This window comes from Cricetulus griseus, chromosome 2, assembly GCF_003668045.3.
Source record: "Cricetulus griseus strain 17A/GY chromosome 2, alternate assembly CriGri-PICRH-1.0, whole genome shotgun sequence".
In the NCBI taxonomy this organism is placed as follows: Eukaryota; Metazoa; Chordata; class Mammalia; order Rodentia; family Cricetidae; genus Cricetulus; species Cricetulus griseus.
Genome location: NC_048595.1, coordinates 378,996,125 through 379,023,763, shown reverse-complemented (window position 1 = coordinate 379,023,763; position 27,639 = coordinate 378,996,125). Strand labels below are relative to the sequence as shown.

Genomic DNA, 27,639 nt, shown 5'->3' with positions numbered 1-27,639 from the left:
ATCTGTCCTGTTGTACTCCCTAAATGTCTTCTCTGGGCTAAGGACGGTTTTCAGGTTTTTTTTTTTTTTTTTTTTTTTTTTTTTAAGGTTTTATTTATTTATTATGTATACAGTCTATACAGTCTTGTATACATGCCAGCAGAGGGCACCAGATCTCATTCAAGGTGGTTGTGAGCCACCATGTGGATGCCAGGAATTAAACTCCGGTCCTTTGGAAGAACAGTCAGTGCTCTTAACCGCTGAGCCATCTCTCCAGCCCCAGTTTTCAGGTTTTTTAATAACCCATTTATGGGGCTGGAGAGATCGCTCAGCAGTTAAAAGCACTGGCTGCTCTTCCAGAGAGGACCCGGGTTCAATTCCCATCACCTACATGGCAGCTTACATCTGTCTGCAACTCCAGTTCCAGGAGATCTGACACCTTAACACCAATGCACATAAAATAAATTTAAGTAAACTAGTTAAAAAAAATAACCCATTTACTGGCTTATCTCCAAATTCTGCAGCAGCTTGGCCCTGTCATGTGTTGTGGCATCTGCTTGCAATTCCAGCAGCCTTACAGCAATAACACAGCCAGTTAATACACTGTACAAAACACACATCACTTGCACACATCTGAACACCTTAACATCTTGACTAACATATTCCTTGCCACTTTTTTTTTTCTTTCTTTCTCTCTTTCCTCCCTCCCTCTGAGATAGGGCCTCACTATGTAGCCCTGGCTAGCCTCATACTCAGAGATCCACCTACCTCTGCCTCCTAGATGCTGGGACTAAGAGCATGTAGCATTACTGACCACTTTTGATTGTTTTGGGTTGTTGATGTTTTGAGACTGTGTAGAGCTGGCTGGCCTGGAACTTGCTTTGGGATAAAAGTCATGGCATGGGCCACCATGTCCAGCTATCACTGAGTAGTCTTAAGCCATAAATATTTATAGACATGGCTGATTTGTTTATTTATTTGTTTGGGGATTTTCTTTAAATTTTTAAAAATAATTTATTGTGCTGGGCGTTGGTGGCGCACGCCTTTAATCCCAGCACTCAGGAGGCAGAGGCAGGTGGATCGCTGTGAGTTTGAGGCCAGCCTGGTCTCCAGAGTGAGTGCCAGGATAGGCTCCAAAGCTACACAGAGAAACCTTGTCTCGAAAACCTAATAATAATAATAATAATAATAATAATTTATTGCGTGTATGTGTACATGTATGTGTGGGTATACTCCTGGGGCACATGTGCAGATCAGAAAACAACTTGCAGGAGTCAGTTCTTTTATATCCATTATTAGGGTTCTAGGACTTAGGCAGTCAGGCTTGCAGCAAATATCTTTACTCATGAAGCCATTTCATTGGCCTAGATTTTATTTTTAAGGCAGGGTTTCACACTGTAGCTCAAGGAGCCCTAGAACTATATACCCCAGGCTGGCCTCAAATTCAAGATGATCTCCCCGCTTCTCAAGTGTAGGAATTACAGGTATGAGCTACTATGTCTGGCTTATATACCTGATTTTCTGACCCTGGATGAAAAACCTGGTAACCTTGATACTAGTTTACCATCTTCACTACCAGTTACTGCCCATTTCCAGTCCTGTGGTCTATAGGAGTCCTGGTGATCTGGTCAGTACCATATGGTTCATGAATGAGAAGCATGGTGTCAATCTAAACATCAAGCATGCGAGTATGTCTTAGCCCTGCATTTTACATGACATTTGTGGTGGCCATTCTTGGTTGTCAACTTGACTATATCTAGAATGAACTACAATCCAGACATGGAAGACACACCTGTAAGAGTTTCTGCTTGTTTTGAAGTGGGTAAATCCACTTCTAGTCCAGACATTTGAGGTAGGAAGACACACTTTTGATCCAGATCTTGAAGTGTGAAAGACACACATTTAATCTGGGCCACACCTTCTGCTGAAAGCCTATATAAGGACACAGAAGAAGGAAGCTCCTGTTCTTTGCCTGCTTGCCCTCACCTTGCTAGCAGTTCATCCCTTCACTGGCACTGGAGTCTACTTCTTCGGGACTCCAGCATATACATAAGACCAGCTGAGACACCCAGCCTTGTGGGACTGAGCAACTACTAGATTCTTAGAGTTTCCATTCACAGCCAGCCATTGTTGGATTAGTTGGACTGTAAGTCATTCCAAAAAATTATACATATATATGTATGTATGTATGTATGTATGTATGTATACATATGCACATACATATATATATATATATATATATATATATAGAGAGAGAGAGAGAGAGAGAGAGAGAGATTCATTCCATAAATTCTGTGACTCTAGAGAACCCTAACTAATACATTTCATGAACCTTATTTAGAAACTGGGCCTTACTATAATCTAAGATGGCCTCTAACTAACAATCCTGCCTCACCCTCCCAAGTGCTAGAGTGTGCCATGACACCCTGCTCATTCATCCTTTTTTGTTTGAGACAGGATTTCTCCATTTAGTACTGGCTGTTCTGGAACTGGCTCCATAGATCAAGCTGGCTGTGAACGCCTGCCTCTGCCTCACAGGTGCTGGGATTAAAGGCATGTGCCACTGGCTTTATTTCATGCATTTTAAACTTCCCACATACTACCACCCTTAAGCAGCAAGCAAGGTACAAAACCCTGACACCTAGCAGAGTTTCAATGCTCCTAACCCCTGAGCCATCCCTCCAGCCCCAGGTGATCACTGTTTTAACTGCACTAGTCAGTCTGTGGCCCTGCCTAGTGTGAGCCTGACAGCAGGACTATGGGAGTTTGAATGCAATTAGCACCCATAAGTTCATAAGGAGTGGCATTATTAGGAGGTGTGGCTTTGTTGGAATACATATGGCCTTGTTGGAGGAAGTATGTCACTGTAGGGGTGGGCTTTGAGGTCTCTTGCTCAAGCTTTGCTCAGTGTAAGACACATACCACTTGCTGTTGCCTTCTGATCAGGATGAGGCCAGCACCATGTCTGCCTGCATGCTGCCGTACTTACTCCCTACCCTGATGAGATGATAATGAACTGAACCTCTGAACTGTAAGCCAATACCTCAAGACAGACACATTAAATAGTTTGTTTGTTTGTTTGAGACAGGGTTTCTCTGTGTAGCTTTTGCTGTCCTGGAACTTTCTCTGTAGACCAGGCTGGCCTTGAACTCAGAGCCCACCTGCCTCTGCCTCTCGAGTGTTGGGATTAAAAGCATGTGCCTCTACCATCAGGCATGTTAAAGGTTTAATTTGATTTTTAGCAATGGGAGAGCCACAGAAGCTTTAAATAAGATCATGAGATCAGAGTTGAATTTTTAAAAATCATTGTGGCTATGCCCACAACGCACTCAAAGACACAGGAAGTACTTAAAGAGGCCGGTGGTAGCTTTTCGTATAACCTTTTCCTAGTTACATAACACATATATATCTAACACTTGAGCACCTACTGTGTGCCAAGAAACCTGACAGATACCAAGAAGACATCCCTACAATGATATATACCTTTGTTGGGTCAAGATCAGCAAAAGCCCATAGTAGCCTTTGCAAAGGTAATAAAGGAGATGAAGCCTGGGTGGACAACCCAACAACCCAGGCTTGGGATGCCTGGGTGAGGAATCAGTGGAAGAGAGTATGTGCAGGTATAAAAGACAAAAGCAGGGACCAAACCTGGTAGAATAGGCCTTTAATCCCAGCACTCAGGAAGGCTGAGGCAGGAGAACGGAGTTCAGACTGGTGCTATAGTGTAAGAGTCTGTCTCGAAACAAACATAACCAGACAAAGGGCAAGACAAGGTAAAAGGTGGCATGGCTCTCTATCCCTAACCCTGAACTCTAAATTGTGGTTTTTCAAGAGGAACAGAACCCACTACTAGTCCATGCTGCACCTGAACCTGTCATGGTGCCTGGCTGGTACAATGGCAGATCCCTCCCATACTACCAAGCCTAGGTTATACCAAACTACCTGCTACTGAGCCACCATGTCAGTGGGTCCTTGCCCTCAGCAAGCCAAGGAGCTGGAGATGGCTGAGCTACTCAGAGCCTGACTCCTGGATCAGAAGGAGTCTCCTGACTTGCTTCAGTGAAAGGTAAGTCACCAGGTACCTGTAAGTGAGCCAATGTGGATGCCACAATACAAAAAAAACTGGTACAGAAATGGCATCCTTCTAGATCTGGATCCTCTCTCTTAGAATTTCAGCCTCCTGAGATGTGGGACCTTAGGATTCCTGACCTCTCTTGAACCTTGATTTACTCTTCTGTAACATAAAGGCAAAACAGCAAAGATTACCAGGGTGGGAAAGAAATCACAGTTTTAAAATATAGAGAAAGGCCCAGAATGGTAACAAAAAAACTGTCAGTGGGGACTGAGAAGTGGAAGACTCCTGGGCCATCCATACTTTGTTAGGACAAAATATGAAAGATGGAGTCAGACCCCTTGTTATTCCTGACCATGGCCTCCACAGTTCCAAGAATCACTGCTATCAGCAACTACCTATTCAGCCCGTTCTGGCAGGAGAGTCACAGGGGAGCTCCTTCTAGGTGGACAACCCAGGAATGCCTGTCAGTCAACATTCTGTGGAGTAGAAGCATCTTCCCACACCTCCACTGTAGCTTCTAACACATTTTCCCACCCCCAGTGATAGGCAATGCTTGGCATCTCTCCTAAGAATCCAAAGCTACACAATTCCCTCTTGCCAGCAGGCAATCAGCTAGCTCGGTTGCTATGCAACCAGCAGGAACAAAAGTGGTGCAGTCCTTTCCAGAGACATGGAAAAGTACAGTGAAAAGCCATGCTTCCACAAGTCACAGCCTCTAAATGTCTACTAAAGGCAGCAGAAGTCCCTTTAAGAAATAGGCTGATTTATTCACTCATCTGTCTAGTTCTTTTTTGCTGCTGCCTTCCTTCAGCAGCAGAAACTATGGGCATGTAGTGTGCTGAATACAAATCCTGAACACTGCTCTATCCTGCGGATTAGGCAGCAGTTCTATGGCAGCACACTGAGGGGGCCATCCTCCAAAGCTCCTCAGACAGCCAAGAACAAAGCTATCCTGTGAGTCCTCCACCTCCACCTCACTGGTATCTGGGGCAGGAGGCAATCACAGCAGGGCCAACTGAACTGTGTACCCCATTCCTAGCTTACTCTCCAGAGATCTGGCTTCTACTCCCTACGCCCAGGAAAGGGCTCTGGGGAAAAAGGTTGGCTAAGTGATCAAAAGACTAAGTTTGATAGTCCAACATCTGGCTCTATAATGTGCTACCTGTGACCTCAGATGTATTATTTAACCTTTGTAACCTCAATTTCATCATGACAAAAACAGGCAGGGAATGTTGACATTTTAGGGTTGCTGTGAAGGACAAGTGGGTAAACCCTAGTAAAAGAAAAATCTAGAATGGATCTCTGAGTTCAAGACCAGCCTGATCTACAGAGCTAGTTCCAGGACAGCCAGGCTACACAAAGAAACCTTGTCTTGAAAAACAAACAAATAAAAAAGAAGACCTAGGTCTGTGACAGGTGGAAGGACCTGAACTCGGTATGTGACAGCTGATATGATTCCTGAACTGGTGGCTCCACCATCAACAACAGCAGTGGGTAGACTAAACATTCATTACCAAATCTTGGTGCCACACCAGGGGGCTGAGTCTGTTTTGAGGCCTTATCACATTTATCCACTGCTTGCTTTAGCCCCATACTATAACATTTAAATTAATGTTCCCTTGTAGCAAGAGTGGTCTTTCACTGGCCCTTACTTGAAGTTAACCTTTACAGCTCCATTCATGAATTTAGTGATGTCACATGGGACTGTTTATAAATAATACCAACAGGCTGGGCATGATGACTCACACCTAGTCTACAGAGTGATTTCCAGTATAGCCAGGGCTATACAGAGAAACCTTGCTTGAAAAACAAAAACAAAAAAATCTGGCTTGTTGCTCTTGCAGAGGACCCATTTTTGATTCCCAACACCCACATAGTGGCTCACAACCATCTGTAATTCCAGTCCCAGGGTATCTAACACCCTCTTCTAACCTCCTTGGGGACCACGCATGCACCTAGTGTACATATATACCTATAGGCAAAACACTCACATATATAATAAAACAAATAAGCTAGGCGTTGGTGGTTGGGGTAGCGGTGTTGGTGGCAGCCACAGAGGTGGTACACGCCTTCAATCACAGCACCTGAGAGGCAGATCTCTGTGAGTGTGAGGCCAGCCTGGTCTACAGAGCAAATTCCAGGACAGCCAAGGCTACAGAGAATACAGAGAAACACAGGCTTGAAAAAGCAGGCAGTGCCTGCTGTTGGTGGTGCATGACTTTGATCCCAGAACTCAGAGGCAGAGGCAGAGGCAGAGGCAGGCGGATCTCTGTGAGTTCAAGACTAGCCTGGTCTCCAGAGCGAGTGCCAGGATAGGCTCCAAAGCCACACAGAGAAACCCTGTCTCAAAAAAAAAGAAAAAGAAAAAAGCAGACACACACACACACACACACACACACACAAACCCCACTATAAAACAAACAAAACCAAAACAAACAAATCTTTAAAAAAAATGCTAGATGGTGGTAAACACCTGTAACCCCATTTGCTTATTGTGTTTTTGCACGCATGTGTGCATATGTGAACGTCAGAGGACAACTTGCAGGGATCTGTTTTCTCTTTCTATGATGTTGGTGACAAATCGATGTCATTAAACCATCTCACCAGCCCTAGATGATATCTTTTCAACGAAGGACACTGTAAATCATCTGGGGACAGGAGTGAGTGGGCGTGAGCTAGAGAGAAAAACTAACATTATCCTATAAGCCTTATCCCACACCTGATTTTCCCCATGTATCTGCTACACACAATGCCGTGACTATCCTGTGAGACAGAAAGTAATATGCCCATTTTACAGATGTGGAATCTGAGGATCATTCTAGACCTGGTTCCAAAACTGGTGACCTGTTGCTTGAACTAAGCTTTGTAAAATGAACTCAAAAAAGTTAATCCCCATGCCTTTCAGGAACTCCAATATAGCTTTTATATGTACACTTTGAGACACTCCTATTCTGCACCTATTTTTAATGTTGGGGAGGGCTTACTTGTAAAATGAAAAACTGGAATTGACAAGATGGCTCAGAAGATAAAGGTACTTGCTGACAAGCTTGATGACCGGAGTTCAATCTCCAGAACCCATATAATAGAGAACTGACTCACACAAGCTGTTCTCTGCCCTACACATGCACTGTGACATGTACATACATGTTTCCCTCACCACAAAATAAATGTGTGTAAAAAAAAAAAAAAGAAAAAGAAAAAGAAAAAGAAACTTCTTAAATTTTTTTTTCATCCTCTTTGTCAGTGTCTTGTGTATCTCTGGCTAGTCTTAAACCTGCACAAGTATAGACCCATACCAAAAACATGCTCAGTGCATGCTCAAGCAAGCAAGCAAGCAAGCAAGCAAGCAAGCAAGCAAGCGCGTGCACACCCACCCCCCCCATACACACACCCCAGCACTTTATAGTCTCATAGATCCCAGTTCTCCCTGCCTCCTCTTTGACCTCTGATGGTGTAACATAGCAACTAAGATTCTTTTCCTCAAGCATAATTCAGTGATGTTATTCCATGATTTAAAACGGTACAGAAGGAAGGTCGAAATGATGGCTCAATGGTTAAGAGCACTGGCTGCGTTTTCCAGGACTTGGATTCAATTCCCAACACCTCACAATTATCTGCAACTCCAGTCCCAGGGGGATTGTCACCCTCTTTTGGCCTCCATGGGCACTGCAATCATGTGGTGCACAGATATATAGACAGACACACTACACATACAAATAAAATAAGAAAAGAGATAGATAGATAGATAGATAGATAGATAGATAGATAGACAGATAGATGGGAGAAAGCAATCCAGTGGATTTTCCTTTGGGTATTTAGGTGGGTGTAACCCTGAAGTTCCCTAACGAGTCTTCATGACCTACTTCCTTCTCAGTTCTCCCCTCATGACAACAATCAACTGCCTTGTCTCACCCTCAACACCCCAGCTCAAACCTCTATCCGATACTCTGTACATGTTGCTGCTTCTACCTGATAGCTCTTCTCCCAAAACACTGAATTACTATCTTATTATCACCTAAACTTCAGTTCAAAGGTCACCTCCTCTGCAGTCATTCCAAACCTCCCAAAGTTGAATTTCCGACACATTTCCACCCCCTACTTACTCTACCTCTATTCTATTTCCTCTTCATTCTTCTTCACCTTATCTTTATTTTACTTATGTTTATAACAACTAACCTCTTTTGTTTATTTGTTTTGAAACAGGGTCTCTTTATTATACAGCTCTGGTTGTCCTCACTATGTAGACCAGGATGGCCTCCAACTCAGAGACCAACTTCCCTCTGTCCCACCATGCACAGTGATGGGACTAAAGACATTTACCACCAACTGGCAGAACCAAATTTCTTATTTGTCTACTTGGTCATTTTCCAATTCCCCACCTCCCTCAGTCTAAAGAGCAGCTGAGGCGACAAGCATGTGCCACGGGACCTGGCTTAGCATCCCTAACTTTGTTTACTTCCCACTCCCAGAGCCTAGTGTTAGGCAGCAAGCTTGTAAGAAACATCTTAGAAGCAGTTGGCTCAGACAGCAATGCTATGCTAGTCCTCTACATAGTATGCAGGATACCTAAATCTGAGACCTAAAGTTGGTCCACTAACTCTTCACAGACTTTTTCAATTTAAAACAACATTTGGTCCCAGGAAGGCTTCACAGTGAAAAATATTACCAGAATAACCTGTTTAAAATTCAAAGGCAGAGATTTTTTTATTTTTAAACATGAACTTTTAGAAGAGACTTCTGCACAGATGATGACTTCTTTGTAGTTAACTATTCTAGAACTATATGCAAGAAGCTGCATGATTTCCCAAGGTCACACAAGAACCCAAACCCCAGTACATCATGGAACAGTCAAACATCTGAAAAATATATCTGAAGCACAATCCTTTTATTTATCATCAATAGTCAAATGCATTAAAAAATTAAAACCAAAACATTAAAACAGTAAGTATGGCTCTAAAAAAAAAAAAACAAACAAAAACAAAACTCACCCTCTATTTTCTTTCTTTTACTTAACTAATTTATTTTTATTTTATGTATATTGCTATTTTGCCTGCATGTATGTCTACGTGAAAGTGTCCAATCCTGGAGTTATAGGCAGTTGTGAGCTGTTATGTGGGGGATGGGAATTGAAGCTGGGTCCTCTGGAAAAGCAGTCCATGCTCTCAACCACTGAGCCATCTCTCCAGCCTATCACCCTCTATTTTCTTCATTCTTTTTTTTTTTTTTCTTTCTACCTGGTAGCAAGTACTACAAAAACAATAGAATGTGTTTAATTTCGCACTGGTCTTAGGTTATAGAGCCATGGTGTTCTGATGCAAGGCAAAGTTTCACTGCCAAAGGGAAGCAGTACACTGCCAGTTGCTGCCCTCAGGTTTTGGAATCAGGAATTTGCAGATCCAAATCACATTATATATACCAAAAAGTAGTGATAAATTAAGCATTTATCGATGGGGTGGGATGGGCATGGTGGCACACACCTCTAATCCCAGCACTTGGTACGCAGAGGCAGGAGGATCTCTGTGAATTTGAGGCCAGCCTGGTCTACATAGTTCAAAGACAACCTTAAAGCTACAGAGAAACCCTGTCTCGAATCCCCCAAAATAAAATAAAATAAAATAAAAAGGTAAGCATTTAATTATTTTAATGAGTATACAGAACTCTGACTGGTGTCAGATAGGGGTTTGAACACTTTACAACTGTTACTTGATTAAAATAGATATATTATGGTATTTAAAAGATGAGGATGCCAGGTGGTGGTGGTGCATGCCTTTAATCCTAGCACTCAGGAGGCAGAGGCAGGAGGATCTCTGAGTGTTCGAGACCAGCCTGGTCTAATGGTCTAAAAGAATGAGTTCCAGATAGGCTCCAAAGATAGACAGAGAAACCATGTCTCAAAAGAACAAAATAAATAAATAAATAAAAGATGAGGAAACAGGTACAGAGAGATGGAGTAGCTTGCTGAATATCAGTTACTTAGCAATAAGCCAGGATTTAAACCGAAACATTTTGATGCATGAATACATGATATTAGCCTTTATGGTGTATTTCCTTTCTGTTTCTTCACCTGAAACACTACCGTTCACTGGTCTGCCTTATCCCAGAGTCACAAGCAATTACTTAGTAAGGTAAATGCTAGCATTAATGGCAGGAGTGATACTAACCAATTCTGTAACCTTCCTTCATGTTTGGTCCAGCCAAAAGAAGATGCATAAATATTCAGGCTGAGAAAAATCTAAGGGTACATTAGAATATGGTAAACATTCCACAAGAACAGGAACTGGAGACTAGCAAGGTGACTCAATGGTTAAGATTGCTCTTTCAGAAGACCCAGGTTTGGCTTCCAGCACCCACAAAATGGCTCACAACCATCTCTAACTCCAGTTCAAGAGGGATCTGATTCTCTCTTCTGGGTTCTGTGAACACTGCACATATGTACATGGTACATATACATACACGCAGACAAAACAACCATACACATTAACATAAAATAATAAAACTTTAAATGCACTGGGAAGCCGGGCGGTGGTGTCGGAACACCTTTAGTCCCAGCACTTGGGAGGCAGAGGCAGGCGGATCTCTGTGAGTTCAAGACCAGCCTGGTCTACAAGAGCTAGTTCCAGAACAGCCTCCAAAGCCACAGAGAAACCCTGTGTTGAAAAAACAAAAAAGACAAACTAACAAAAAAATGCACTTGGAAAAAAACAAAAACAAAAAAACTGGGGCTGTCTTTTTACCAATTTTTCTGGCCATGGTGGCATGTGCCTGTACTCCAAGCACACAGGAGGCTAAGGCAGGAGAATTGAAAGTTCAAGGCCAGCAACAGAACACAGTAAGAACCAGTCTCAAAAACAGGACCAAAACAAGACAAGAAGAAAAACATGCTAGAGATTGACCAGACATAGCTACCAAAGTATTAACCATCACTTCTCAAATGCATGCAAGCATAGTTGAAAGATGTTCTCAGAGTACAGAGTCACGAGGAATTAGAGACAGTCTGGCTATCTGAGTGCAGTAGTATATTGCAAAGACCTTACTACTACTCATTCACCTTAGCTGAATGAATATGAGAGGGACTTTTATTTTAATCCTACCTCCAGCAGTCAACCCTGCCCTCAAGGTCTTAGATTCGTCACCAAGTGTAAAAGAGGTTGAAGTACATCATTGTGAACACATTCTAATTCCTCATAATTAAGTGCTCAATAAACATTTGTTTAATGAAGACCAATCCCAGCTGATAGACAAAGAACATAGTGTTGTGCCAGGTTCTCGGAGCCCAGAGACTAACCCAAGGAGTTGGCACTATGATGCAAAGTAAAAGGTTTCTTTTTATTTCAAGCTGGCCAGCTAGGATCTCACTGCATGGCAGGCAAATGAGATCCCAACCAGCTAAAAAGAGAAGCTTTTAAAGGGGCAGACCATAAGGTTGAAGGCCACAAATTACAGAGTTTCCAGGGTTACTTAAGGTCATACAAAGTACAGAGTTAGTCAGTAACTATACATTTTAAGGGAGATACATTTGAGTGAATAAGACAGGGCATGGGCTTGCAGGGTTACAGAGTCACAGGGTCTGTCAGTTATCCCCTGGGCTGGGGGATTTTTATGACCAGCAATTAGCAAAGGAATGTTAACAGGAATGGTGAATAGTTACCTCTCCTTTTCTGAGAGCTGGGAATCAGGTGCCAGTCATGGCACTCTTGATTTAAGGAGTTAAATTTTCCTTTATCATCAGATGTTCCCTTTTCAGGACCTAAGTTTTTAAATTTTTATTAATTTGAATTTTTGGTCCCTCAATAGAAAGTTACATTTACAAGGTCATGGGATCAGGGCAGGACCTGAACTATACCCCAGATATCTTTCTACACTCATACTTTCCAAATGTGACATTATACTTTTCTTCCAAAGTCAAAAGTCATTTATTCTATTTAATGATCTTTTTCTGGCTCCACTAAATCAAAGGTCAACAGGGTCGGGACAAAACTCTCCATATTATCTAAAGAATCAAAAGAACCGCAGAGATAATTTAGCTATAAATCCTTTGCCTAAGTCAAAATTCAAATGATTTGTTCAGATAAATGAAGAGTTTTATTTTACACTTTTTTTTGTTTGTTTTTGTTTTTCGAGACAGGGTTTCTCTGTGGCTTTGGAGGCTGTCCTGGAACTAGCTCTTGTAGACCAGGCTGGCCTCTAACTCACAGAAATCTTCTGCCTCTGCCTCCCGAGTGCTGGGATCAAAGGCGTGCACAACCACCACTCAGCTATATTACACTTTGATTTTAAGTAATGTGACAAAAAATAACATTGAATGATAATGCTTCCTGAGAATACAGCACATAACTTTTTGTTTGTTTGGTTTTTCTTTTTTTGAGACAGGGTTTCTCTGTAACTTTGGAGTCTGTCCTGGAATTCACTCTGTAAACCAGGTTGGTCTCGAACTCACAGAGATCTGCCTGCCTCTACCTCCCAAGTACTGGGATCAAAGGCCTGCGCCACAAAACTTTCTAAAATTAATTCTACATTAAAAGTTGTGCCACTTGGTCCAAAGAAGATTCACAAAAGTAATCAATGATAAAAGGTTACCAGAAAATGTCTACAGGTACTTTATTGCTTTATTTTTATTGACAAAATACATACTTTACAGTAAACTTAATATTATACCTTCCCGCCGGTCATTGGTGGTGCATGCCTTTGATCCCAGCACTTAGGAGGCAGAGGCAGGCGGATCTCTGTGAGTTCAAAGCCAGGCTCCAAAGCTACACAGAGAAACCCTGTCTCAGAAAACCAAAAAAAAAAAAAAAAAAAAAAATACACACACACACACACACACACACACACACACACACACACACAGTTGTCAAGTTGGGAGTGAAAAGCCCTCTGTCAGTCACACTTAACTTTCTAGATGTCTCGTAACAGTAGAGTCAAGGTCAAACTGTTGGGTCTTCTCATCTTTCCACCTAGTATCTGAAAAGCAACTGTGAATTTGAAATACTTTGTACTCTGACAACTACAAACGACCACACCCTGGTTCAGACAGTTCTGACATTAGGTTGCCATGAACAAGGAGAACAGAGGGTCAGCAGGGTCACTGCTCAAGCTATAGCACTATCGTGACACCGTGAAAGTCAGAACTTTCATCTACTTTTTTGCAGTTTTACTATCTATTGAGTTGGAAAAAAATCATCTGACATCTATGTTGCCAGAAATATGTAAATCAGGTTATATTAGTGAACAGTCTTGACATCTGGTGCAGAGAGGAACCACTGTTATCATGACTATGGACTATACTGGTGCTCAGAATACTCTACCCTTCTTGCATCTATGACCCCAGGTGTCCTCAAAAGGTAGTATTGGGTATAGCTTCTGCAGACTCCAGGCCCGAGAACCACACATACAAACGGCTGGCAAATCTCTGCTGTTAATGGGAAGTGAGGGCTTCAAGCACCTGGCTTAGAGGAACCCACAACCACCGCGCCCCCCAGTAACCTTGTCATCACCTTGAGAACAGAAAACCACACTGGGGGGAGCGGGCAATTCGGCCCTCAGGAAATGAGGGGTGCCCTCATCCTTTATCACACTGCGGATGCTTAGACTCAAGCTTCCCGCTGGGCGGGGACGGGGACTGGGCCTGGGAACTGACTGTGCCAGGGACACCTTGACCTAGGACAAGGCAGGAGCGGACAAGGACGCTGGGCCTGCAACCGGGACAGGTTCGCAAAAGTCAGCCCCAGGTTGAGCCCGCCTCGCGTGGCCTCGCCTACCGCCGCAGGCAGAGCTCCCCGCCCCCGTGAACCCACACATCGGAGCTCGCTCACCTGCAGCCGGGTCACCAGGAGGCTGTAAGGCGCCATTTTGTGCACTGACAAAGATGAGGTCGCGTGAAAGTGACGTGCCACAGGGCGCTTTTGAAGTGCTTGGGAAGGGGCGTGGCCTCCAAAGCGGCGCGTCACGGTGAGGGTGGGGCCTTCCTCCTCGGAGCCGGAGTCCAGAGAGCGCAGTGGGCGGGGCTTCCATGACGGGCACAGCGCGAGAAAGAAACTGCCAGCTTGTCAGTCTTTGCACTTGGGGACGGAGACGGCAGCGGAGCCAGGAGTTCAAGGTCATCCTTCACGCCTTGAGACTCAAAAGGGAACCCCCAGACCACATATTTTGCGGAAGCATGCGTGAGGCCCTGGCCTCAGCCCCGAGCACAAAAAGTACCATGTGTACAAAAGTTTTTTGCGAGACAGGTCTGGCTGGCCTCGAACTCAGAGATCCGCCTCCCGAGTGCTGGGACTAAAGGCGTGTGCTACCACCAACCAGCCATATGTAGGAATTTTATCCAAGACAAAAACACTTAGTTTATTCGTTCAAATCGGGAGGGAACAAAAACTTTATTATAAAGTCTTTGATGCACCTGCTAGGGGTCCAGCAAGTTCACGCTGAGAAAACTCGCGAGAACTAGCGAGATTTGGTGCAACGAAGGGCAAAAGCTGATGGGCACCTTGACGGCCAATCACGATGGAGAAGTGGGTGTAGGAACGGCGTAGGTTAAAGGTCGAGCGGAAGTTCTCTAAGCTTCCGGCCGCCGGCTTGGGGACGAGTGATGGCTAAACACCATCCAGATTTGATTTTCTGCCGCAAGCAGGCTGGTGTTGGTGAGTTGGCTCGCCGCTCCCTTCCGTTGGAGTGGGATGGTGTTAGAAACGGGAGAGTGGGGGGTTCGCTTCCTCTTTAGGGCCTGGCCTTGGGGGCTCCACGTTTCGCGCCTTGCGGTCCCTGGGTATTCTGGGGGTGCGCCCAGGTTTGTGACTTGTGATAAGAAGGCAGGATCGCGCGTCTGGGAGCCTGAAACTGGGGGCAGCGTCTGCGCTAGGTCTGGAGAAGCCGTCCCAGGTTGCTTTGAGGATTCCGGACAGGGCGCTGGTGCAAAGCAAAACTTAGGGGCTTAGGCCGGGCGTGGTAGTTCACGACTGTAATCCCAGCGCCTGGGAGGCTGAAGGCAGAAGATTGCTGGGGGTTCGAGGCCGACCTGAACTACATAAGAAGTTCCAGGCTATAAAACGGGAATCTGTTGGGAGGAGGGGCGTGGAGAGGGGAAAAAAAAGGATAATAAGACAGCTATTCTGCTCACTGTAGTCATTGCTACCTGCCCCATCCTCTATCCCAGCTTTGAGGAACAACTTCCTTGCTAAATCACCATTTTGATTTTAACTGTGTTTTTTCTTGCAGCTATCGGAAGACTGTGTGAAAAATGTGAGTGGAACATACCCTCTCACACATTGCCTTCTTTCTTTGTTTTTTGACGAGCCAACAAGCCATTTATTCCAGAGGAGCCCTAAAGAAGCATTGAGTGGATATGCCAGACTGCAAAGAACACTGAATCTCTGACTACAACCAAAGGCTCCCCACCAGACTCCCACTTTAGCTTGCATACTTTAATATTTCATACTTAGGTTGTGGGGGAAAAATACTTTTGGACAGTAAGAACTATCAGAGTAGTGTGAACCTTCCCAGGCCAATGTTTGTGCAAGAAGGCATGCAATTTGTTGATGATAACTACATAGACTTAAAAGCTCCTAGCTAACACGTCAAAACTCTTCCCATTTATATTTTGAAGGAAACTGAGGTAGATGGTAGATATAAGATAGGGTGGATGCTGTCAAGATAGAGAAAAGGCCTGAAGTCACAGTCAAAGGGAGACTGGTTATTTCACCCATAGAATAAAGATCTTTAGGAAGTAATCACTAGTGAATATAACTCCATTCCTCTTCCTTTGCAGGTGATGGCAAATGTGTGATTTGTGACTCCTATGTGCGACCCTGCACCCTGGTTCGCATATGTGATGAGTGTAACTATGGATCTTACCAGGGCCGGTGTGTGATCTGTGGAGGCCCCGGAGTCTCCGATGCCTACTATTGTAAAGAATGCACCATTCAGGAGAAGGATGTGAGTGTAGACTTGAGCATTCCCTCCTGGCCTTTCTTCCTTTTTCTTTGGACCATTTTGCCATCCATGTCCATCTCTTCTGGTCTATGGAGACTGCAATGTTCAGCTAGTCATGTAGGTAGAGGTTATTATCATCCTCCTTTTATACTCTGTCCCAGGCTATCTGACTAAATCTGGTGTCCACATTACATCATGTTATGCTTCTCTAAGACCTTCTTGGTGTGTGCTCATGATGAAGAGAGCACCCAGCCTCCTCAGCACTCCACATGTGGATGCTACCTACCACCAGTACCCGAAGCCAGATAGGGCTTTAAGGAGGGAGGGGGGTTGTTCTACGTGGTGCGGAAGGTGATCTATGATAGCTGCATTTTCAGTTTTGATTGACTTTATCATCAAATCTCAAATCGGGTCTTACCACATCCAGCAGATATTGATTGGGGAAGCCACATTTAGGCATTAGCTAGAGTTCCCAACTGAGAGCTTTTTCTCCATGGATGAGCTCCAGGCTTTTCTTACTGCCTGCATGCAGTTTATGCCACAGGACATACAAATGATTCCTGTTGGGTATATCCTCACTGTTCTCAGTGCTGCAGAGTTTGGTTGTGTTTGGTTTGGTTGAATTTCTTTGTTACATCTATTTGTGTGGGTGCATGTGGTATTAAGAGGACAGCTTGCCTGGAGTTGGTCCCACACACACACACACACACTAGTGAGTATTTTGGCCCACTAATACTTTTATGTGCTTACTGTTTTTCCCTGTCCTTCTTAGAGAACCAGATTGGTGCTTGGCCCAGAATGGAGTTTTAGAGCAGCTGAAAAGTATTGTTTACTCTGTTGAATCCACTATTGTTTGGGAAAAGGGGAATGTTGTTGATTAAGTATGAAATCATAATTTCAGTTGGTGGTTTGAACATTCTCCTGCCCTAAATGCTCTTTCCAATTCTTTAGACAACCAGAACTCGATTGTATTCTGTCTTCCACAGCTGTGGATTATGTCCTCCATCTTTCCTTTTTCTCGGGTCTTGGTAATAGTGCCTAATCTGTAATACAAGGATGGTGCTCTCTTTTTGGTACTGTGCCTATAAAGTGTTCCTGGGAGACACTCCCCACCCTGGGCATTTGTTATTTAGGAACTGGGAAGTACTGGGTGTAATGGAAAGAGGAGGGACACACAGTTCTCAAGCTAAAGGGTCCCTGAAGAGACAACACTTTCTTGAGCTTTCAGAAATGTCTAGAGTCTGTTTCTGACTTAAGCTTGGAACCAGAGGATGCTTGCTAAACAGTAATTGCCATCTCACTTGTCTGCATGCGCCCTGTGATCTGATACCTTTGGATCCCTGCCCCTCATTCTGCTCCCTGAGAATTATTTTGGACATCACTTCACCTACTTGCCATTATACAGGAACGTTCTGAGGACACCTGAGCTCAAGCTCACAATTACTCAGCACTAGTTTCCAAGGGACACAAAGCAGTCCTGTGACGTGATCCAGCCTCTCACCCTTACAGACAGAGGATCATGTAGATGGGGTGCCCAGGCATTTTCCTGTGCAGAAATCTTCCTGCAGCAAAAGCCACCCCCCCCCATTGTTCTCCTCTTCCTGTAGCTTTTATTATTTATAAGGCAGTTAATTAGGCCAGTAAGCTGAGCTGGGTATCCTCATTTGTACTTTTTCAAAACCTCAAAAATAATCAAGAATCAGGAGTTAGGCATGGTGGGGCATATCTGTAATGCCAGCACTTGGTATGCTGAGGGAGGAGAATTGCCAGTCTGGGGCCAGGCAGTGGTAGTGCACACCTTTAATTCCTGTGCTTGGGAGGCAGAGGGATTCGGGTCTCTTTGAGTTTGAGTCCAGCCTGGTCTATGCAGAGTTCCAGGATGGCCAGGGCTACACGGAGAAACCTGACTTGGAAAAACGAAAAATAAAAATAAAACCAGTCTGGGATACACTATCTTACAAATCATTGAGTCTACCAGGTCTCACCAATATCTTTAAATCTTGGTTCTGGAGGACTAATTTGTATATTGTTATGATATGACAGCAAGCAAATCTCCCAGATCCCAAACAGAATAAGAAAAATTACATTTATGGAGTTTAAAATGTATTTTTATGCCGGGCTGTGGTGGCACACACCTTTAATCCCAGCACGAGGGAGCAGAGGCAGGTGGATCTCTGTGAGTTTGAGACCAGCCTGGTCTACAAGAGCTAGTTCCAGGACAGCCTCCAAAGCCACAGAGAAACCCTGCCTCAAAAAACCAATAAATAAATAAAATGTACTTTTATTTATTTTTGCAGTACAGGGGTTGAACAACCCAGTCCAGATTCCCTGTAATAGCGGCCAGTCCACTGAGCCATCTCTTTCGAACCCACAGTTTTCTAATGAGAAATTAAATACTAAGGAATACGATAATGTTGGCTAGGAGTGTACTGTAAGTTGCAGATCGTTCTAATGTTGGAGATAGAAGACAGTATGAATTGTCCTGATGGGAGATGCTTGGTCTAGTCCATGCATTTCCTCTAACCATTTCACTGTCATTTCTCAGGCTGAGAAACATTTCTTTGATTTGTTGTCTTGCCATTTCTACCATTCTCATTTAGTTTATCTTATTTAGGATAACTGGAAAGGTGAATAGAACATTAACCCAAAAGCTATAAAATGGTCTTTGAGGGGCTGGCAGGCCTGCCCAGTAAGTACAGGCCTTTATTGCCAACCTGACAACCAGGCCTCAGAACTCCGAACCTCCAGTCTCTGTGCTCACACCATAGTATGCATACATATATGCATACTAAATCAATTTTAAATTGTTTTCTTTTTTTTTAATTAAAAAATGGTTCTGAAAACTCATAAAAAGCTGGGCTATGATGGTGCAGGCCTTTGATCCCAGCACTCAGAAGGCAGAGGCTGGTGGATCTCCGTGAGTTCGAGGCCAGTCTGGTCTACACAGCTAGTTCCAGGACAGCCTCCAAAGCAATACAGAGAAACCCTGTCTCGAGAAACAAAACAAAAAAAAGTACAGAAGACACTGAGTGATCTTGGGTACCTCCCCCAGTTAAGTAAATGGAGGTGTTTTATAGGGCAAAACCACACTGATTATATGGTGGTGGTGGTGGTAGTTTTGGTTTTGGTTTTGGTTTTGGTTTTTTTCAAGACAGGTTTCCCTGTGTCGATATCCTGGAACTCACTCTATAGACCAGGCTGGCCTCAAACTCAGAGATCTACCTGCTTCTCCCTCTTCCTGCTGGGATTAAAGTGTGTGTTGCCACCACCCCTTGGTTGGGATCTTTTAAAATTTCTTTTTTGTTGTGAGATGTTGAGGATTAGACACAAGCCCAGTCTATAAGCTGTAAGCTCTCAGGTGACAAGTAATGCTTTTCATGCTCCTGAGCTAAATTTTATCTTAAATCTCTAAAGGCAATTTCAAGGACTTAACAACTTGGTTCTGTTTTTCAGAGAGACGGTTGCCCAAAGATTGTCAATTTGGGGAGCTCTAAGACAGACCTGTTCTATGAACGCAAAAAATATGGCTTCAAGAAGAGGTGATGGGTGAGCAGCTCCTTCTCCCCCATCAAGCTGCTGCAGCTGCCAGAAAAGACACCTACTACCACCAGCAGAAAGGGACCGAAGCCCAGCGTGTCACCAGAATAGCCTGCTAGAGCTACTGTCTTGGCCCCCTGCCCCTGTCTTTCCCTCACCATTCTGGTGGGGATGGAAGAGAGGTCTTCACAGAGTACTCTAGCAGACTGGAAGAAAAATTGCTAGCTTAATTCATAGTTTGTTTGTTCTAGTTGGAAAAACGAGGCTCTGCCCTCTAGATTGATAGATTCTCTCCACACCAAAAGCTTTGAAATGAGTCTTCCGTCTGCGGCCTTGACAATGAAGCTGCCGCAGGCAAAAGCATGGCCTTCAGCAGCTATGATGGTGGTGGTCTTCTGTGACCCTCAGTGTGGCCAGGAGCCATCAGAACAGTAATGTGATGTGACACTTCCCAGGTGGTGCTAGCTTCATGTTATTTTCCTTCTTAGAAATTGGAAATTTCTGTTGTTCTAATAAAGTTGGTGTGTATTTTCTGGTAGTTGGTTGGTTGCCTTCCACATCACCTTTGAGAGTCTACTTTGTAGTCTTCCAGGATTTGGTAAGTGAAACCATAATAGAGGCTGTGGGGTCGAGGAAGTGCCTTGTCCTATTTCTGACACTGGGAAAAATTCAGAGGCAAGTGGGCATTGGTGGCTCACGCCTTTGATCCCAGCACTTGGGAGGCAGAGGCAAGCAAATCTCTATGAGTTTGAGGCCAGCCTGGTCTACAGCATTCCAGTACAGCCTCCAAAGCTACAGAGAGAAACCCTGTCTTAAAAAACAAACAAAAAAACCTCAGAGGCCACCTATGCCTTTTACTGTGAGTGAAGGAGTTGATTTTAATTTTAATTTTTAGTTCCTATCCACCTTTTTTTTTTTTTTTGTTCCTTTTGTCTCATTAGCTCAGGCTACCTGGACATTGTTGTAATTCTCCTTAGTCAGAGTGCTGGCATTCCATATGTGAGTGACCATACCTGGGTTTTCTAATTCTGACTTCAAAGAGATATCCTACAATAATGGTGAGGAAAATATGATAAAATTAATAAATTAGAAAATGATGTTTCATAAAATACATATGTATTTGTATGAAGGGATGTTTCCTTTTAAAAAATGTTAAAGATTTTGTGTATGTTTGTATAAGTACTCTGCCCGGTCCCTGCAGAGCTCAGGGCATCCTATCCCCTGGAGTTAGAGATGAATGTGAACTACCATGTGGGTGCTGAGAATCAAACCGAGGTCCTTTGCAAGAGCAATAAGAGCTCTTAACCACTGAGTCGTCTCACCAGCCTTAACAAGTACCTTGTAAGTAAACTCAAAACTGGAAAATTTAGCCATGGGTCAATACATTTCTGCCTACTGATGTGACAGTTTTCTGGAGTGGGTATTTCTACATGTTTAGATGTATTGTTAAGTAGATCTTTAGTGCCATAGATCTGCGTCCTGAGGAATCTATGTACTTGGCCTTAGTAGCAAAACTGTGGCAAGAAATAATTTATTTTATGTGCATTGTGTTTTGCCTACGTGTGTGTGTGTGTGTGTGTGTGTGTGTGTGTGTGTGTGTGTGTGTATGTCAGATCCTCTGGAACTGAAGTTATAAACAAACAGTGGTGAGCTGCCACATGGGTGCTGGGAACTGAACCTGGGTCCTGTGGAAGAGCAGCCAGTGCTCTTAACTCCAGCCCTGAAATAACTTTCTATTGAGGGTTTTGGTTTGGGTCAACAATAAAAAAACAAAGCTCTTGGTTATATATAATGTAATGAGTAGAGTTAAGATAATCTCTGTTTTGCTGGGCGGTGGTGGTGCACGCCTTTAGTCCCAGCACTCGGGAGGCAGAGGCAGGCGGATATCTGTGAGTTCGAGACCAGCCTGGTCTACAAAAGCTAGTTCCAGGACAACCTCCAAAGCCACAGAAAAACCCTGTCTCGAAAAACAAAACAAAAAAAAAAAAGATAGTTTCTGTTTTGAGAGAATGGAATAAAGGACAACGTCCCTCTCAGGGCATACAAAGGATCCTTGTGCCAGCTTGGCAATCACTTCCTAAAAGCAGGACAAGGTCTTGACCACCAATAAAGCTAATCCTGAAGGCTTCCAGGTGCTTTGCTCCTGCCCGGCCTTTTGACCCTCTGTGCTGTGACCACTGGGCTCTTCCTCGGTACATGGACTTATGATTTTTGCCTGTCTCAGTGTTCCTTATTTATTAACCTGTTGATCCTCCCACTGTAGTGCTCCTGCTTTGCTAACTCCTCCCACTTATCCTTCAGACCTGTGCCAAATACAGCCTCAGATGTCTCCCAACCTGCAATCTAGTTTCCCCTTGTACTTTCATGTAACGTTTTCTGTGTATTCCTAAAGCATTTGGTGATTGTTAACTGTCACCTTGTAAGGCATATTCTTCCCATGTTCAATGTTGAGTGATAAACAGCCTTGAAGGAAGCATAGGAAACTATAGGCAAATGAGGGCAGGGCATCCAGGACTTGTGTGCTGAGAAACTGTGGAAAGGTAGTCTGGACTAGGGTTGTTTTCAGGGAGTCTGGAGCAGTTCTAAAGTACCAGGGGAAGCAGGAATCGGGATCATTTTCAAGTTAGGATTTTTAATTGATTTTTTTGTTGTTGCTGTTTGCCTGTTTCAGAGATAGACCCTTGCTATACCTCGAGCTGGGCTGGGCTGGGCTGTGTCCTCCAGGCCTTGGGAGTTTTTTGCCTCATTTTTCCCAAATACGTCGATTGGTCATGTGTTACCATGCCCAGCTTGTAATTTATTCTTTAATACCTTTAAAATCTTTAGATGTGTGATGAAAAGTGGGGGTGTCCATTATTTTTTTCTTTCTGGTAGTATTGGAGATCTAACTTTGAGCCTGTGTGTGTGTGTGTGCTCTTACCACTTCAGCATATCCCCAGCCTTTATTGGCCACGTGGTTTAGACCTTACATCTACCAGTGTTTGGGAAGCCACTCTTTAATTTGAAGGAAATACCTCCTAAGATGCACTTAGTCTGCCTCAATAGATAAAAGAGCATTAGGGAGCTTATATTTATGTTCAGAAGGATCTCCGAAGGCATGCTCCCTTCACCATGGGTTAGTGAGCAAATTCAACTCAGCTATTGCATCTATTTCTCTGTCACTTAATATTCTGGTGTTTTGTTTATTTGTTTTGGGTTTTTTTGGTTTTTTTTGTTTTTTGTTTTTTGTTTTTGTTTTTTTGAGACAGGGTTTCTCTGTGTCACAGCCCTGGCTGTCCTGTAGCTCATTCAGTAGACCAGGCTGGTCTTGAACTCACAGGTATTTGTCTGCCTCTGCCTTCCAAGTGCTGGATTAAAGATGTGAGCCACCACCACCCCCACCCTGGCCTAAATTTCTAATCCCACTGTTGCTTTGTTTTCTTTCTTACTGACCAGAGACCAAGAGAAAAATAGAATGCAATAAGGATACCTCCAGTGTGACTGGCCAGTCAGTGGTAGAGTGCTCTTGGCATAACTTTCATTAGTTTCTGAGTTCAAACCCCCAATACAGCAAGTAATTAGCAACTGGATAAAGTGAAAGCTCTTGAAACTTTTTTTAGGGGGTAGAGGGGCCGGGTTGAGCATTAGAATAATTCCCCTTGGGCCAGGCAGTGGTGATAGACACCTTGAATCCCAGCACTTGGGAGGCAGATCTGGCTCTGAGTTCAAGGCCAGCCTGGTCTACAGAGCAGGACAGTCAAGGCTCCACAGAGAAACCCTGTCTAAGAAAAGAAAAAAACAAAACAAAACAAAAAAGGCAGAGGCAGGTGAATCTCTGTGAGTTTGAGACCAGCCTGGTCTATAAGAGCTAGTTCCAGGACAGCCTCCAAAGCCATAGAGAAACCCTGTCTCAAAAAAGAAAAAAGAAAGGAGTGTTTATTTTGCAAGAAAATCTGAGTTCATTTCCTAGCACCTATGTCAGGCAGCTCACAACCTCCTGTTACTCTTGTTCCGGGGTCACTCACTCCCTTTTCTGGTCTCCATGGGTACCTGCTGGCTGCTCTTCTAGATCAGGGGTCAATTCCTAGTACCCACATAGTGGCTCATAACCATCTGTAAATCCAGTTGCCAGGGGATCTGATACCTTCTGGCCTGCACATCTGGACATAAATTCAGACAAAACACCAATACCCATAAACACTCACACATGAAACAATAGAGCAGGGCAGGTAATGTGAGTTACCCTCTGATCACATGTGGACCATGACAAGTGAGCACAAATGTGCACACAAAAGTATCTGTATATACAAGCACACAAGAAGACATTGTATATATATCAGCATACAGCTATAGTACAATGTGTTAATATATATCAGAAAATACATCTACCAGATGTTGACCTTGGTTTACCAATTAGCAACTTTTCTCAGAGTGGTATATTTTCAGTTCTTTGAGAATTTCACATATGTATAGACTATATTTTGATCATATTGCAGCTTTTTTGTCGGGACAGGATCTTGCCATGTGTCCTAGAAGTTATGGAATTCACTATGAGACCAAGCTGACCTACATCTTGTGGCAATCCTGCCTTTACATTGTGAGTGCTGTGGTGACAGACACAGGCTGCTACTGTCACACCCCACTTAGCAACTTGGAATGGAAGAAAATTCCCAGTCAGTCAAACTGAACTGTCTAAATTTCAGACAGACTATGTGTTACCATTTTGACTTGTGGCTTTTTAATAGCTTCAGGCTAGGATGTAAATGTGAAAGATTTCTTGCCTTGGATCCCATCAATTCCTGGATACTTGGTTCCTTATTAATGCCATCCCCAAGTGGCCACCACCAAAGCTGAAATGTTTGTTCCTTTGAATACTGCCTTTTGGTATCTTAACAAAACCATAGTTTGTGTTGTTCTTTACCAGCATTGATCTAGAGGCACTCTTTCCCAGAATGTAGATTTTTGTCATGTCGTCCTTGCTTCTGCCCAGCAGTGGCAGTAGCTGTTAAGAATCAAACAGAAACTCTTTTTCTTGGATAACTTCAAGGAAGCAACATAAAATTTTCACCTGATGTGTGTGTATGACATTGTGACTCATCTTTAGTTAATTATCCCAATTATGACCAGTTTTACTCGTCGTTAGTAATAGCGACCGGCATGACTTACTTTGCTCTCAGATCCTTCTGTTCCCACCTCTCCGCAGGCACCAGAGCCGACCCTTGTGAAAGTATGGTGTATGTCTTTCAATATATGGCTATTCAAATGGGAGGGGACTCCGAAATGCTTGAGTAGTAATTCAGTTTACAATTAAGTCTTGGCAAGATGAAATTACACATTGTGGAATAGAAGAGAATTCCTTTTTACCACATAACTTGAGGTAGCAGCAATTTACTTTTGTTTCCTATTTATATGCTCGAACCTTTACTGAAAACCCCCATTTGCCAAGGAAACGGGAGTTTTCAGCCGTTTTTGGTGTGTGTAATGGTGTCCACGGCTGATTCAAATAAAAGCACAGAGACTCGAGGCCTTCCACAGCTAACGGCTTTTTATCTGCATAAGCAAATTCTTGAGATACTCCAGCTCATCATTCTATCTTGGAAGGTTCCTCACTGAGAAATGCGCACACCAACTAGTGTTTATAAAACTTTTGCAGACTCAGACATTTCCGGGGGAGAGAGACAGACCTGTTTGAATCAGGCTTTACATACAGTGTTGTTTAAATCACAAGATCTCCATGTTTTCAGAGATGAAGAAACAAATTTGGCGCCTAAGAATAGCTGTTGACTGGCGGTGGTGGTGCACTCCTTTAATCTCAGCACTAGGGAGGCAGAGGCAGGTGGATCTCTGTGAGCTCGAGGCCAGCCTGGTTTACAGAGGGAGTTCAACTGTTACACAGAGAAACTCCGTCTCAAAAAACCAGGGGAGGAGAGGAGGAAAGAAAGACCCCCTGTGGAATCCTCACCCTCCCTGGCAAGCAGAAAAGGTATGGGATAGGTGGGGTGTTAGTGGGAGCAGGGGAGGAGGGGAGGGAGAGGGAACTGTCATTGACATGTAAAACAATCTTGTTTCTAATTTAAATAAAAAATTTGAGAAAAAAAAAAAGGAAAGAACCAGAATACGCATTAGGTGGCAGAACCAGGATATAAACACACCTATTTCCGTGGCCGCTTCTAATTATCGACTACAAATACCAGCATCCCTTGCGATACCTAAGGCAAATACACGCTCCCCAGAAGCTGTATCCAAAACCCAATCAGACGCCGCTTCTCCCCGCTAGCGAGCCAATGGGAGGGCTGTTGCTAACTTGTCTGTTGTATTTTTAGCTTTCATCCTGGTGGGCGGTCTCACCGCATAGGTGGAACACTCTAGTGGGCAGGGTTGCAGAAAGGGAAGGGTAAAGTGGAAAAATGGAGAGGGGTGTGTATGACGCTCGCTGACGCACGAGACAAGGCGTCTCAGGAGAAGCCTCCAGGCTGTCAAACTGGGAGTGTGAGGGATGGTACACATGCACACCGCGGAGTTTGCCCTCCCTCCCGGCGTCCGGTCCAGGAGAGCGTATTTAATTCTCTATGCCATCTTTGCTCCCTGCCCTTGCCAAAGTGATCAAGGAAAATAAAAGAACACTGTTCACAGTTCGTAACTTTCCGATCTCACAGAACCCCACGTGGGTTCGGAAGCTACAGTCGTACCAGAACCCTCAGTAAAATAAATAAACGAATCGAAGACTTGGAAAATATAGGCGACCTAAGGCGGGGGAGGAGGGAGGCTGTACATAGGCCAGCAGTCCTCCAGCCTCGTGGTCTGACAGTCCAGTCCTCCAACACAAGTCCCACCATCCCCATCTATGAGCCCGTACTGTCACTAAACCGCCGAGAGAGCGTGACCAAAGTCCGGGCCGGGCCGCAGGTGCGCCTCGCTTCGCCGCTCGGTGCGGTCGGGCTGAACACCCTGCTCACTTTGCCAGAGCCGGCACTTCTTATGCGACTAGGCTGTTGCTACGAGGAGAGTCGCTCTGGTGCTTTCCCGAGCGGAGCAGGGGCAGCCTGCCCGGAAGAGCATGAGGACTGCAGCAGAGTGGTCGCGGTGGCGCATGGCCAGCGCTATTCTCTGGCTTTGGAACCCAAATTTCGAGGCTGAGAGTGCATGGTTAACTGGTGCTCCGCTCCTTTTTTCTGGTCCTCGATCTCCTCGCCCACCCCCCATCCCCTTCCTTCCCTTCGATTTTCCCCGTCCCCACCAGGAGGGCTACGCTAGTAAACTCAGGTTAGCTCGGGTTCAGATCCAGAAGCATTCTACAGCTGGAGTCATGCCCCCATCTTCCCAAATTTAGAACAGATCGGAACCGGGGAGTGCGAGCCACGGGGACGGTCAGAGCTGGAGTGTCGCGTTGTCATGATCTCAGGGGGCCATGAAGGGTGGGACTGGTGCGGGGCAGACTCCTACAAGAGCCCTCGGGGACCCGGTGACGCCAACCCCTGCCCTAGACACCCACTGTATTCCAGACTAATCCCTGATGCTCTGCTGTGTCCCAGGATCTCCCTACCCTCCCTTAGCTTGGGCTACACCGAGGGGGAAAAAAAAAAAAAAAAAAAAAAAAACGTCCATGGCGAGTTCAGACTGCTTTGGAGCCTTAAGAGAAGAAATCGGGTGCCGAGGCGCTCAGATGGATCATGAGGGCGAGCAGCACAGCTGAGGACACAGCAGGGCGGGGTCTAGAGCATCAGCCGTGAGAAGATCGCTACTTCGCTAAGTGGTCTATCAGGAATACCAACCCACAGCTGGGCTGCGAGGGGTTAAAGGCTCCACGGAAAGAAAAGTAGTCCCGGCCTCACGGAAGGAAAAGTAGTCCTGGACCCGCCCCGGCTGGGCGGAGGGACGCATCACTCAGGGGTGGGGAAGAAGATTCATGCGCAGGGTTGCTGAGGGTGAAACTTTTCATTGACTTTGCTCACTTCGGGCCCGGGCGCGGGAAGGTGCAGGTCGTTGGGGCTGAGTGTCACGGGAGCCGAGAGACCAGAAGGACAGGACTTGCCCGCCAGCCACATCCCGGGCGGGCCTCCCTCCACCGCGTGACGGGTGCCATTCTCGGGTCCGCCATCCCCACGCCGACGCCGCCGAGCTCGACCTTCAAAAACAGCGGAAAGAAT

General features: G+C 44.6%; 2 protein-coding genes across 2 annotated transcripts in view; one reads left to right on the top strand and one right to left on the bottom strand.

The window, feature by feature from the left end:
- Aco2 (aconitase 2) overlaps nt 1-14,090 on the bottom strand; it is a 44,425-nt gene extending 30,335 nt beyond the window's left edge. Inside the window, exon 1 of the mRNA XM_027404091.2 lies at nt 13,867-14,090. Coding sequence (XP_027259892.1) covers nt 13,867-13,902 — 36 coding nt within the window. The 5' untranslated portion in view covers nt 13,903-14,090. The remainder of the gene's footprint in view (nt 1-13,866) is intronic.
- A 456-nt stretch (nt 14,091-14,546) lies between these two features.
- Nucleotides 14,547-20,051, top strand: Phf5a (PHD finger protein 5A). The gene is made up of 4 exons (XM_027404092.2): nt 14,547-14,688; nt 15,263-15,286; nt 15,813-15,979; nt 19,430-20,051. The coding sequence occupies exons 1-4, from the start codon at nt 14,637-14,639 to the stop codon at nt 19,517-19,519; spliced, it is 333 nt and encodes a 110-aa protein (XP_027259893.1). The 5' UTR covers nt 14,547-14,636; the 3' UTR covers nt 19,520-20,051.
- Nucleotides 20,052-27,639: the final 7,588 nt, after the last annotated feature.